Source organism: Talpa occidentalis, unplaced genomic scaffold (assembly GCF_014898055.3).
Source record: "Talpa occidentalis isolate TD23 unplaced genomic scaffold, MPIMG_talOcc4v2.1 talOcc4.15, whole genome shotgun sequence".
Classification (NCBI taxonomy): domain Eukaryota; kingdom Metazoa; phylum Chordata; class Mammalia; order Eulipotyphla; family Talpidae; genus Talpa; species Talpa occidentalis.
In genome coordinates this window covers 10,230,272-10,244,180 of record NW_023601543.1, presented here as the reverse complement: position 1 = coordinate 10,244,180, position 13,909 = coordinate 10,230,272, and the positions used below count along the sequence as shown (strand labels likewise).

The 13,909-nt window shown below is 45.0% G+C and overlaps 1 protein-coding gene and 1 non-coding gene across 3 annotated transcripts; both read right to left on the bottom strand.

Annotated features, from left to right (window-relative positions):
* Positions 1-612: 612 nt before the first annotated feature.
* RBMX (RNA binding motif protein X-linked) lies at positions 613-5,865 on the bottom strand. Of its 2 annotated transcripts, none has more exons than XM_037511873.2 (9): positions 5,721-5,864; positions 4,524-4,647; positions 4,210-4,316; positions 3,611-3,782; positions 3,036-3,188; positions 2,663-2,777; positions 2,439-2,564; positions 2,258-2,340; positions 613-1,621 (listed from the first exon to the last, which is right to left on the bottom strand). In XM_037511873.2, exons 2-9 carry the CDS (start codon positions 4,630-4,632, stop codon positions 1,311-1,313), a joined length of 1,176 nt encoding a protein of 391 aa, XP_037367770.1. In that variant the 5' UTR covers positions 4,633-4,647; positions 5,721-5,864; the 3' UTR covers positions 613-1,310. The 2 variants fall into 2 exon arrangements, with proteins under 2 accessions (XP_037367770.1, XP_037367769.1); XM_037511872.2 differs by having other exon boundaries at positions 1,270-1,621; positions 2,439-2,582; positions 5,721-5,865.
* LOC119246830 (small nucleolar RNA SNORD61) lies at positions 4,407-4,474 on the bottom strand. Its single transcript, XR_005125581.1, has one exon. It is a non-coding gene; the product is annotated as a small nucleolar RNA SNORD61 (small nucleolar RNA).
* Positions 5,866-13,909: the final 8,044 nt, after the last annotated feature.

Sequence of the window (13,909 nt, the reverse complement as noted above, 5' to 3'; positions counted from 1 at the left end):
GGGGTAGAGAGGGGGACCCCAAACTTAAGCCATTTCCTACATTGACTAAAAGACTAATTTGAAAAACGTTAACATATGAAGCATGTTTAAAGGTCTTCATCAAAAATACAAAAAAAAAAAATACCCCCTCCCAAGCCCCAGATAGCTATTGATGAACAACAGCTGTATTAAGTAAGGCCTTTAGTGTCATACATGCTTTTTAAAAAAAAAAAAAATCCAAGTGTTGAATTTGGAGGACTTCTAATATGCTATCGAACACTTTGCTTTTCCAAAAGTTTTTTTTTTTTAATCTAGAAGGCATTTCCATTGCCATGACGTACAGTATGTTTCACTGTACTATGAGGAAGGTAAGTGTTCAATTTCGACTTAGACGGAAAAACTAGTTTGCTTTGCTTACCATCTTTGCTGTTTCACAGGCATTTGATGCTTTAAATCTGATGTGGAATGCTGATTGATTCACTTTTTAGAAGTCATAAGCCTTTGAGAAGTTGGAGATAACTTCATTGCTTATCTATTTTCTCCTTTGCAATCAAGCTGTTCCTTAAAAGTGAGACACTACAGAGTTGCAAAAATTTGAAACAGTAAGAGCAAGCACCGTTTGCAGCTTCATGGTTGGTTTTGGCCAAACTTTTTATTTAGTATTCTGTAGTTGCTTAACACACACTTAAATGGTCTTATTGGGGGGAGGGGAAGGGGAGGTTCTTGCAGATTCCCAAGGAAATTTCAGAAAGGCAAATATGGCCAGCATTATCCATTTGTTTCCATTTTGGGGGGGCGGGGGTTTACTGGGCATATAGCACTTTCCTTACATAAGCATTTGATCTCAGGTTTTTCATAACTGAGAACATTTGAGATTTCAGTTTGAAGACACTCTGAAATCCTAAGAGTAGCATACCCCAACCACCCTCTAGTAGCTAGCTTGCTTGTATAGGAAGAATTCATCTCTCCATTTTAGATGGCTAGATGTTTGTGGAAGATCTGAGAATTGCTTGCCTTATTTACTGGGAAAAATCGGAAAGTGGCCTTTAGGGACACTTTTACTTGGAAAATTACAACACCTAGTACACAAGTCAAGTCTTAACACATTAAACATTTGCTTGTTGAAAAGCAATGTCATAAAATCAAGTAAGATTAAACATGTTTTACTTTGCCTCACAAGAACATAAAAATTATGGAGGGGAACTTAACAGGAAATTTAAAAAAGGTAACACAATTTTTCCGTTTAGTAGTCCTTGGGTAGTTATGACAGAATAGGTTCCACTTTGTTTGTTTCTTTGAACAGGGATTTTGGTCCAAAGTTTTGTTTGTTTTTAATATCTGCTTCTGCCTCCCCCTCTATCAGATCGGCTTCCTCCACGGCCACCACCTCTTGGTGCTCCGCGGCTTGAACTGCTGTAGGAATCACGCGGAGGAGGGTACCCCCTTTCCATAGAAGGGGGAAGCCCTCTGTCTTGTCTGCCAACCCGATCACGACCACTTGAGTAGAGATCACTTCGGCTGCTTGAGTAACTGTCTCGACTTCCACCATATCCGTCACGTGAGCTGCTGTAATCATCATAGCGACTGCTTCCACCATAAGATGGCGGGGGCCCTCGTGTAGGTGGAGCACTACGTGAGTTACCTGCAGGGTCAACGGTCAGGTAATATGGCAACACTATAAATTGTATATATACAACATTTAAATCTGAATTTACAGAATTCTTGTATTAAACGTTTACTTTCTCAACTGGGAGGTTTTAAACTCTTGCCATTGCTGGCCATAAACAGGGATTTGCTCATCTGCTGAGATATGGAAATGGATAGTTTTAAATGTTTGTTTGAAAAGACTGAAGACGGTGTGTGTATTTCAAGAGGATATTCCAGCTTGTTATTTTATAGTAGATACTCAGCCACTTTCCAGTGATAAGTTGCAATTTTGAGCTGTAGACTTTCCTTCATATTGCAATGGTAAACATTTGATCTTGTTAATAAAATTTTTAAATTGTATTTTCACTGTTGGGGGAAAACACATAAGGCTGCCAATTTAAGCAAGCAAAATCCCCTCCAAAGCAAGCAAACAGCCTCAAAAAGAAAAAAAAAAAACTTAGGAAAAAAAAGAAAAGCCCTTCACAGAACTAGGAAAAGCCCAGCTGATAGTTACCCCCTTTAAAAGCAAGCAAACATCCCTTAAAAGCAAGCACCACACAGCCTAATAAACTGGCTCATGAACCTAAAAACTCAAGCTGGTGATATTCAAGACCCTCAACCATCATCTTACCATAACTCTCATATGAATCTCTGTAGGAACCTCCACTTGGATGATCTGAATAGTCACGATCACGACCATAGCCATCTCTATCACTAGATTAAAGAAAAGAGCTGTAAACATCAGGGAAATCAATTTTAACAAAAAAAAAATTTTTTTTTCTTTACAGCAAGTTGTGGCTGCAGTTACTCACCTATAGCCTCTTGATGGGTAGTCATCACGTGAACTGGAATGACCATAATCACGGTAAGTATAATCTCTGGGCGGGGGCGCATAATCTCTTGTGTCTCGAGAACTCGGGTAATCTCTGCTTGAATAGCTACAGAAACACAAGTAACTTGGTTCATGAATTTGATGAGCACTCCCTTCATCCTTAATTATTAATGAGAAAAAAGAGCTACCATAATTTTCTGTTACCTGTCTTTAGTAGAATATCCATCATCTCTTGGGGACAAATAAACATCTCTTCGAGAGGGCAGGGGTTCCCTTCGAGGTGGGCCTCCATAGCTATCTCTCCCACGGGATACAGGAGCTTAAGGGGAGGAAAGAAATCATTTAAGAAATATACGAACAAATTAAAATGTGTATAACATTCAGGTGATGAAAAGTAGTTGTTCAATTGTGGTGGTATGGAGTCCAAAGTTCCCTATTCACAATGCAATTTTTTGTAGGGCTCATCAACTACATATACCCATTAATGACCTAAAATCCAAGTTTCAAGCATCATTTTTAGGATTCATTTCCAAGTCCTTTCTGGTGATGAGATAGTTATAAATGGAGCGTAATTTACCTCTTCCTCCCATTCCACTGCTGCTTCGAACTGGTCCTGAAGGGGCAGATCTTTTAGGAGGAGGACCTCCACTTCGTGGTGGGGGTCCTCTTTTTACTGGCAGTGGTCCCCTGGAAGAACTCATATTAAAATTCATGGAATATCCACCATCATCTACATCAAACAGAAGAGAAAACATGTTAATATTGAGCAGAAAACAAAAAACTCTTTGAATCAGAAGTCTGCTCATTTCTATTTGGTGTGGGAATCTTTGCTTTAGTTTCACTTGTACAGGACTAACATGAGGTCACTGTATATATAAAGACCAGGAAAACAAAAGTGAAGGTAGCCTAAAGTTACTTTGGGCAATCAAAAATTATTTTTCCCTAAAGAATGGACTAGTATGCAATTCCATCTTTTAAAAACACTAAATTAAGGATGTCTTCTTTTTTCTCTTTAAGTTACAACTCCTTTGGCGGATGACAAAGTTTTCTCAAGAAGCTAGAGCCTTTGGGCGAGGACTGAAACCAAAGCACACATTTGGTGTGGGTTTGCCCGAACTTACACACTAAAGCAAGAAGAAAACCAGTCATTACCCATGTGCCCTCCACGTGAGGGAGGACCCCTGGCTCCTCCACTTCCTCCTCTTCCACCTCTTAGGCCTCTTGGAGGGCCTCTGCTTCTTGGAGGTGGAGGTGGTCCACGTCTCCCACTTTCAAAAGACGGTTTAGTAGCTTGTTCTACCTTGATGGCTTTCCCATCTAGGGACTTAAAAAGTTAGGAAACGGTTAATTACATCAACATTTAAAAAACATGCAGACTCAGCACACATTGTGAAGCCAATGTCCTTCAGAATGAAGTTTAAGTTTAGCTCAACAAAGTATCTAAAGAAAATCTACAGTGGTACTTTTTCACTTATTTAAAAAAAAAGCCTCAGTCTTGAACCAAAACCTAAAGTAGGGAGGCTGCAGGCAGTGCTGATTTGGCAACATTTGACAGAAGGCCTGACAACAATGTATCAAAACTAGCTACAGACACTTCAGTTATTAATGGAGTGCACACAAAGCATCATGACCTATTCTAAACTGAAAGACTCTTGCTAATGTAAGTAACTTTGACTACAATGTACACACCAAGTACACACTCAAAACACTGCTTGAACCAGACCTGCACTGGGAAAGTAGTAAAACCTCACCTTTCCATTCATGTCTCGAGCTGCATCCTTAGCATCTGCTGGGCTCTCGAAGGTGACAAAAGCAAACCCTCTTGATTTGTTGGTTTCCCGATCTTTCATCAAGAGCACTAAACAGGTAGTTTTTTTGGGGGGAAGGGAAGAGAACTATTTACTGTACAGTTAGAATTAAGTAAGAAAAGCCAAGCGTGTAAGAAAGCAAGCTCAGAACTTCTTAGAGGACAAAATTATCATTTCAGATGATCAATGCAATCAAATTCATCATAGCTTAAATTTGTTAATTTTAACAACCCTATTTATAACTGCAGAAAACTCACCTTCCACTATTCGCCCATATTTGCCAAATACTGCTTCAAGGGCTTTCTCATTTGTTTCTGTGTTAAGCCCGCCAATGAAGAGCTTTCCTGGGCGATCTGCTTCAACCATTTTCCCCCCGTGGGTCTGTTGAAAAAACAGTATTACTTCCCTGGAAAAAGTTCCTCAAGTTTATCAAGCACAGTATTTATTGGAGCGCTTTGTCTGGTTTTCCTAAAATCATTATCGCATAATACCCAAAGCCAGCTTTTCTAAGCCTCAGCAGGAAACCAATTTAAGCAGTTTAGCGATAGCTCAATTTACATTAAATTGGTTAAAAGCACCAACGTTTCCTTTCACCTTTAGCCCACCACGGCTGTTTTCATCAACAGCCCCGCCAACATCTGAAAGTGATTTGCGTTCTCATTCTAGATTTGCTGCTTCCAAGATAAAATCATCACATCCCAATCATCCTAAAGGCTTTCAAGCGTACCGACTCATTCAAGGTCACCGGGAAGACGCAGGTCTTTCACATCAAGCCCGTTTCCAAGAAACCTGCCTGCCTCCCTTCCTAGCTAATCTAAGCAGGAAGGTGAAGTTTGAGTCCAGTTACGCCTCCCCTCCTGCACCAGCCCCCGCGCCCCGCGGAAAAGGCTATGAACTCTAAAAGAAGTATCCAGATCATTTGTTCCCAAATAACGGAGCGTGGCAGCGCGCACTGTCACACTCCGGGGCTGCCGCAGAAACCAATTAGAGCCCGTCATTAAAAAACCGCGTGGAAAAGACAAAATGGCGACACTTGGACTCAGCCCAGCAGCAGCGATGCCGGCCTGGGGAAGAACTTGCACCCTCAGCCGCGGCCGGGCCGCCGTCCAGGGCCTCCGCTCCTCGCCCAGGCTGCCCGGCGCCGGCCCCCGCGCGCCCAGGCTCGGGGGAGCGCACGGCCAGCCCCGGCAGGCTCCGCGGGGGCGCGTCCCCGCGCCGCTCCAGCCCCGACCCCCGCCGGCCACCCCCGCCGGCCACCGGCGAACTCCCTCGAGACGCCGGCGACAGGACGGAGCCCCACGTGCCCGATCCTTCGACACCTCGCCTTCCCCAAATAGGTCGGCACCTCTGGGTTCTTAAAATGGCGCCCGCCACCCCCGTCTCCAGGGAGATAATCCCAAGTTCTAACGTGGCAGGTGTGCACGAAACGCCGGCTCTGGAAAGGCCCCACGTACCTGCAGGGTGACGACGGGGCTCACGCTCCCACGAGCTCGCGGGCAGGGGCGCTTCCTAGCAGCGCGGCACGCGGGAGAGGTGGCGGGCGCGAGAACGGAAGGAGAAGCAGCTCGCACTGCTGCGCAACGAGGGCGAACAAAGGAGACAGCAAACTTTATACTGCCCGGGAACGAGGCTGCAGGACCCGGATGGAAACGGAGCGGAGAATTTGAAACGCCGGGGGCGTGGACAGACGTTCCCAGTGTCGCCATTGGTTTCCTCGACTGTCGCTCACGCTTGGCTCCGCCCGTTTCCCCCGGCCCTGCGCCTTCAGCCCGGGCTAGCTTTCGAACCTTCCTCCCAACCCCCACCGGGGCGCCCCAAACCCGCGTTTTTGCTCTCCGCTAAAATGGTGCACGAGCTGCCTTTCATAAAGGACTGGACTGTGTCGTGGTCTGGTGGGCCAGGCACGGTGCTGAACTTTACACCCATCCACTCCTTCAGCTCTCACAACAAAGTGATGAAGGGGAGCTGCTCTTACTCTCCCCATTTTGCAGAAATGGGTGACAAAGAAGTTTGGCTGTTTAGATATATTTTCCAAAACGATCTCGAACAAGATTTTTTTTTTCTGAATGGGGGAATTCTGATTACTAAATACCAGGTGGGAAAACAAACCCTACGAAGCAGCTCATATATTGTAAACATACAACAATTCCTGAACATCTAAATGGCAGGCTCTGGGCTTGCACATGAGGATGCAACCTAGAGCAAGCGAGACAAGGGCAAGATGCCTCGTGGGTAAGACTGCCAGATGTAGCGAATAAAAATACTGGCCGACCAGTGAAATTTGGATTTCAGATAACACATAATTTTTGCAGTGTAAGTATGTCCCACTAGCTAGCCAAAAACAAACAAACAAACTCGTCGTGTTTCTGAAATTCAGCTTTAACGGGGCATTCTGTATTTTATCTGCCAATCCTCCTTGGGGTGGGGAGAATTTCAAAATTCTTTAAGATTTCATTCCTTTAAAATTTAACGGAAAGAACTACAGTTCTGTTACAGGGCAGGGAGAGGGGCAGCCCAAACCCCGCAAACCTGCCTATTCTAAATGGGTTCTGCCATCCGCCGCATCAACACAAAACATAGGAGACTTTAATGGGAAGGAACTTTAATAAAACTAGGAAACAAGACAGGTAAGGCAAAGAGTCTAGTTTCTAAATGAAGCACCCAAAGTGACCCGTCCCCTCGTGGGTAAAAGTCCATCCAAATGGGATTGGCCCAGAGCAAGGCCCCAAAGCCTGCCCCAAGTCTAAAGCATCTTCCATTGGGGACCCACAGAAAAGGGTCAGAAACTACCAGATAAGCCCGGAAGGAAAAGAGCAAAATCAACATCAAAATAAAAGCTGCCATTGTCACCTTCCCACAGGTCTCACCCAGTCCACGACCAAAAGACAAGCTCAGTTTCTTCACGTGTCTCTCGGCTCCATGCGCCTCCTCCAGGCTCCTTCTGGCTCCATCCTGCTTCCTTTCTCAGTCTCTTCTGCAGCTTCTCTTCTTCCTGCTCAGCTCCACCCTCCCTTGGGTGGGGCAGGGAACCTCCCCTTTTCCTGGGGACCACCCTGTTACAGTTCAAGAATTGTATGCTGTGACAAGGAGGTAAAGAGGGTGCTGTGGATGGCAATATTGGAGAGCCCAAATTGGATTAAGATGTTAGAGAAGGTCTATCTGAAGAGGTGATGTTACAGATCAGATCAGATCTGAAGGGAGAAATCAACCTTCGGAAAGCTGGGGGTGTGGAGGCACCGTTCAGGACAAGAAGAGCACAGTATACCCAAAGTGGAGGGAAACAGCGGCAGGTGTCATGGCACAGAAAGAGATCCAGGGCCATAAGAATTTAAAGGGCCTAAAAAGAGGCAGCCAGAGTATGCAGAAACTTGGAGCCCATTGAAAGATGGTGAGGGTGGGGTGGGGGTGGTAAGTCTGCAAGTAAGGTCACATAGAATTAGGGTGACAGCAGGGTCGAAGTGGAAGAAGGAACAATTCCTAGGTGTATATGACAGATAGCTTGGACTGGTTTTGCTGATAGTCACGTGGGAGAGGGCTGGAGTAGAGCTGAGGAAACAGGAAGCCATTGTGGAGGACTTGAGTATTTAACAGTAGTAGGTGATGGCCATTTACCAAAATGATTGCAGAGGAATTCAGGATGTGGGGGCGGAGAAATCGCTGTTCAGAGCCCAGCTCTGGGCTACTTTGTTGCTTTAGAGATGGTAACACAGCATCAGAATGAATGAGACTACCAAAGGAACGCGAGCCCAAGAGCACACAATGGAAACTGTAAAATATACACTGTATATGGAGAGAGAATAAGTGGAAGGAAATACCTAACATGTTACCACTTTATCTTGGGCGGTAGAATTTGTAAACAGTTGCCACTTCTCTTCTTTACAGTTGCAATTACTCTGCCACTGGTGAATTATAGTATATGCCAGGCAGGTGGTTGTAAATGATGCTCAGGTCATGGGTAGAAGCCCCAAGGAGCTTTGGAGCCAGCTCTGAATTGTTAGCATTAATGGTGGGAACAGTACTCAGTAGGGCAACGTATTTGCTCTGGTGCTTTTCTTCCAGCCAAGCAATGATAAGTAAACCGAAAGTCATGTCAACTGGCCTTCAGGATGAGTTATGTAAAGTATTGGCTCTGGCAATGAATGGGAATTGGCCAGGTTGGCAAAAACCACTTAAATGCCAGGTTCTAAATGCCAGGCTCCACAAGCAGAGTCTCCAGGCGGAACTGGGAGAAGTCCCTCCTGCGGGCCTCTAGGCCTTCTTTTTCTGTCTCAGATCCAGATAGAAGAATCTTCACTAGGCTGTGAGGTTAAGCCAGGTCTCCCCCCAGTCTAGGACAAAAGAGCTGATTCCACCAGACATGGCCTCATCTCCCAGGATCTCTAGAAGGAAGCATGCAGCCCTGTAAACCACATCAGTCTGGACTTTGCAGTAAATGCCCAAAAGTGTGGGGGAGGGAGGATTAGAGGGTTCTAGGGGTGTGGGGTGGGGACCAGCACTTTCAAGGACCAGCAGAGAGGGAAGGGGCAGGGGCATGGGCTAGTGGAGGCAATTGTTGGTAATCTTCAGTATGGCTGCAGTAGAGTTGGAAGAAGCTGGAGGCAGAGCGCCTGCACAACAGACAAACCCTTTAAAGAGAGGGAGTAGATTTCATCTTGAAGAGATCGCTCGTGGCAATAGTCTGAAGACTGTATAGGGGCAGGAGGAGCAGCAGTCTGTATACTGTATTGAGGGAGGGAGGGCCAGGAAGCAGGGTATTGACGTCATTCTGGAAAAGGGGATGTGGGCTAGCAGAGTGCAAAGGACTCTGGCCAACAGACTGGGATAAGCAGGTCTCACACTGCCCAACAGTAATTTCTAGATCCTGTCTCTCCCCTTCAGGGGTCTTCTATATTTCCTCCTTGGCTTCTTTCTTCCTATTTCCTTCTTTGGATCATCAACTGTACTAATTTCTCTTTACTGTATTTTTCCATTAGCCTTTTGACTCTCTTCAGATGCCATCTCCATGATGGATAAACTGAACCAAGCAATACTATTTTGCTACTAAGTTCTCTTGGGATAGAATCAGTGCTGAATCAATCGAGTGACTTGCAAGCTCCTTTTATGTTCCATGGTACTGAGATGGGTGCATAGTGATTATTTAATGAATACCAATGGCCTAGTCTGAAATCTGAATGTTCTTGCCAGGGGCTCACATTTTTTTTTTTAACTAAAAGAAAAGCAAAAACAAAACAACAACAAAACCAAAACACCCTAGTTTTAACAGCTTCAAACAGCTAAATAATTAACAAGTTAAAACTCAGTCATCAAGCTCGGCATCACTCCAAGACAAGTAAATTGAAGCTTCATAGTCAGGCTTGTGTTCTTACATGAAGGGCACATGTAAGGTCATTCTGCATCCAGTTCTGCCCATTTTTCTAAATTACAGAAAGGCAAACCTGCCAAGTGCTCTTAAAAAGTCTGTTATCTGCTATGAAACCTAGGAGGAAGGGAGGGGAGAATCTGACATGATTAAAGATTGGGGGACCTCCCTGGTGGCCTAGGGGCTAAGCCTCAGCACTAGCTGTTACCACTATGGCCTGAATTCCATCCCTGGCCAGGGAGCTAACTCACATACAGTGCAGCAGACCTCTCCTGTCTCACCAGCTACTCCCTTTAGCAGTGTATTTCAGTAAAATCTGCTTGTTCTGCTCCCCACTCTGTCTCTGGTGAATCTTCTCATTCCCTGTACCTCTGGCTTGCACCCCAGTTCTTCTACGCAAAAAAAAAAAAAAAAAAAAAAAGAGAAAGATTGGGAGACATTTCAAAGTAGTCTAAGTCACCACTGTCCAGAAGATACCCTACTTATTTACAATAAACGAAGAATAAAAGCTTTTTAACCAACATTCAACTCTGATATCTATAAAGGAACTGACTGAATGAGTGAAGGTATATGCTGTATCTTTTCCCACAATGCAGGAGATGATACATTTTTAAAAAACTTATTATTATTTTGTTGTTTTGTTTCTTTTCCTTTTTTGGGGTGGGGGAGATGATATGTTTTAACCAAATTTAATACTTGACCGAAGTGATGAACTTTTCAATAAATTGTGTCGAGACAATTAGAGGGCCTCCCTGGTGGCACAAAGGGTTAAGCACTGCACTATGAAGCAATCTGGAGTCTGCCTGTTCTGCTCCCCACTCTGTCTCTGGTGAATCCTCTCACCCCCTGCCTCTCTGGCCTGTACCCCAGGTCTTGTATGCATAAATAAATCTTAAAAAAAAAAAAAGACAATTAGAGAGCCATTTGAAGGTGGGGGAGGGAAGAGGGAATCTGGTTTCATACCACAATTTTTTTTTTAAGATGTATTTATGCATACAAGAATGGGGGCACAGGCCAGAGGTGCGGGGGTGGGGGGTGAGAGGAGTCACCAGAGACAGAGTGGGGAGCAGAACAGGCAGACTGACTGAAATACACTGCTGTGGGGAGCAGCGGGCGAGTCAAGGAGAGGTCTGCTGTGCCATGTGGGTTTCTCCCTGGCCAGGGATCGAACTTGTGCTGCAAAGTCTGCGGTTAGCTTCATAGGTTGCGTCTGAACCCCTTGCACCACCAGGGAGGCCCAATACCACAGTTTCTTTACTCCAAAATAAATTCCAGCTCAAAGATTTAAAATACTAGAAAATGCAGTAAAATACTAGAAGAGAAATGGGGGTATGTTTTTTACAATCTTATTATGAAGTTTGTTCATTCACCAAGTAATTATTCAATGCCTGTAATGTGCCAACTCTCTTTTATGTGCCAGAAATACATCAATAAACAAAAATCAAGAGGCCTGGCCTGCAGCTGACATTTTAGTTAGGGGAGATAGACAATAAACAATGAACCCAATAAATAATAAAGTATATTTGAGGATGAAAAGTGCCATGGAAGACATAAGAGTACAGGGCAGGAGTACAGGAGTGGAAAGGTGCAAAATTAAGAGTTGATCAGAGGGGGCCTCCCCTGGTGGTGCAGCGATTGAGCACTGGGCCGCGAGGCTGCCCGCAGCCTCTGCAGCGCCGGTTCGCAGGTTCGATCCCTGGCTATAGGCGAGGGTCCCACATGGTGCGCAGACCTCTCCTGTTGTGCCCCCTGCTCCCCTCAGCAGTGTATTTCGTCAGTCTACCTGTTCTGTTCCCCGCTCTGGCTCTGGTGAATCCTCTCACCCTCCTGCGCTTCTGACTGTACCCAGTGCTTGTATAAATAAATAAAATAAAAAAAAAAAGAGTTAGCCCCACTAAGAGGACCTCCCAGCAGTGACAGAGGAGGGAGGAGCCACAAAGACCAAAGCATACCTGCCCCCTTGGAAGAACAGCAAGGTGGACAGTATTTCTGGCACTAAGTAGAAGGCAAGCAGGTTGATAAGTACCAGGAACCAGATCATATAGATTCCTAAAGGCCATGGCAAAGACTTTGTACTGTCATTTTGGTTGAGCAGAGGAGTGACATATCTGTCTTACCTCATAAGAGAATCACATGGTTGCTGTGTCCAGGATACTCTGTAGGGAGCAAGGGTACGAGCAGGGAGTCCAATAAGACTATTGTAATAGTGCCTTGGGTCAAGAGGCAAGCAGAGGAGGTGGTGAGAAGTTGTTGAATTCTGGAAAATATTTGAAGGTAGAGCCAAAGGGATTTCCTGATGCAAAATCCACGTGGCAGGAATGAAAAGTCTGATTCGTTTGACTATAAAATCATTTATTCATTTGCAAACTTCTTTGATGGCTCATTCTTGCCTAGTCGATCTTTAGATATTAGAGTTTCTCCAGACTCGTGGCCACTTTACTCATTCCTACTACAATAAGTATCCCTATGACTCCAGGGCTTAGATCTCTATATCAGCTCCCTCCCCTGAGCTCCCAACTGGCCTGTCCAACGTCCTGCATGACTTGACCCTTTGGTTGCCTAAAATCCATTCTAAAAGCATTCTCTTGTTGACTATTTGTTTGGAATCTACTATGTGTTACTCACTATGGTAGGGTATCCAATAGTGAATAAAATGGACTTGGTCCTTGCCTTCATGAGGCTCACATTCTAGTGGGGGTATGTGAAAATATGGACAAGAAAGGGTCCTCCCTGGTGGTGCAAGGGGTTAAAATGCAACCTATAAGTTCACTACAGCACAAGTTCGATCCCCAGCCAGGTAGCTACCCACATGGTGCAGCAGACCTCTCCTGTCTCACCTGCTGCCCCCCTCAGCAGTGAATTTCAGCCGATCTGCCTGCTCTGTTCCCAGCTGTCTCTGGTGAATTCTCTCACCCCCTACATCTCTGGCCTTTACCCCAGTTCTTGTGTGTATAAATAAATAAATCTTTTCTAAAAATGAACAAGAAAACAAAAAAGAGGAAAACCTCTCTGAAGGAAACAAGTTGCAGTGACAGAGAATATAAAGCATGTGTGTTCAAGGGGAGGAGACCTATTTAGACTAGTCAGAGACAATATCTCTGAGGAAGTAACACAGACACTGAGAACTGATGGAAAAGTGTGGGAAGAACCGTCTAGATATTAGCAGTGTTAGGGGGAAATGATGTCCTGAGTTAATCCCATACAGGCTTTGTGGACCCCACCCCCACTCCAGACTAAAGCCATCAAGACATTGGGAAAGACAAATCCCATCACCACCAAGGGAGGGTGGCTGGGACCTGAGGGTGAAGTTGGGCAGCCATGTTAGATATAAAAACCAAACAGGTGGGCCTTGGGGCCTCTCTGGCTCGAGATCGCTCGCCTCCTGGCTTCACCGCTCCTGGCTGGCGGCCAACTCTGAGAGCGCCATTTTGGGATTCCTGATCGGCGGATCGGGTAGGACTCATTTAAAACTTTGTCTCCCACTTTTCTCCCAGAGCTGTCCATTTCCTCATTTCCCCTTCCCTTGTAAATAAACCTTTTATGAACCTTTCCCGTGTGCCTGCAGTAGAGCATTGATAAGTCCTTTTAAGCGCGCGGGTGAGGACCCACAGTCAGGCACCCCGTTTTGTATCGGGGTTGCTCTACAACAGCAGCAGCATGCTCAAAGGCCCTGCTCAGAAAAAGCATTTGATGTATTTAAAGAACTTATATGAAGCCACAATGACTGGACAAGATGATAAAGGAAAAAAAAATGTGACCAAGTTGGGAGGTTAGAAAGGTGTCAGATCTCTCAGGACCTCCTAAATCATAACTAGGATTTTGGAAAGTTATGCCAAGAACAACAGAAAACCACAGAAGGGCTTTAATCTGGGGGAAAAAAAAAACTTAAGCTGAATTGAATTTTTGAGGGATCACTTTGTCAGCTGTGTGGACAACGAGTTATAAAGAAACAGACAAGGAAGCTGGAGAGCCACTTAGCAGTTGAAGGCAGGATTCTGAGTGAACTATGGAATGATTTGTGTAAGGGAGTGGTTGTGGATGGAGAGAAGTGGGTAGGTCAGAAAGATAGCAAAGACATGGAAACAATGCAGAATAGCCCGATTAGGAACTGGGCCCTTGGGCTAGAATGTGTGATTTGAAGCCCAGCTCGGCTACCACATAACTCTGTGGATTTGGGTCAATCCATAATTTTTCTGTACCTCAGTGTCCTCATTTACAAAATGAGGATAATAATCATGCTTTGCTTATAGGAACTGTTAGGATTCAATGAGTTAGTATACACAA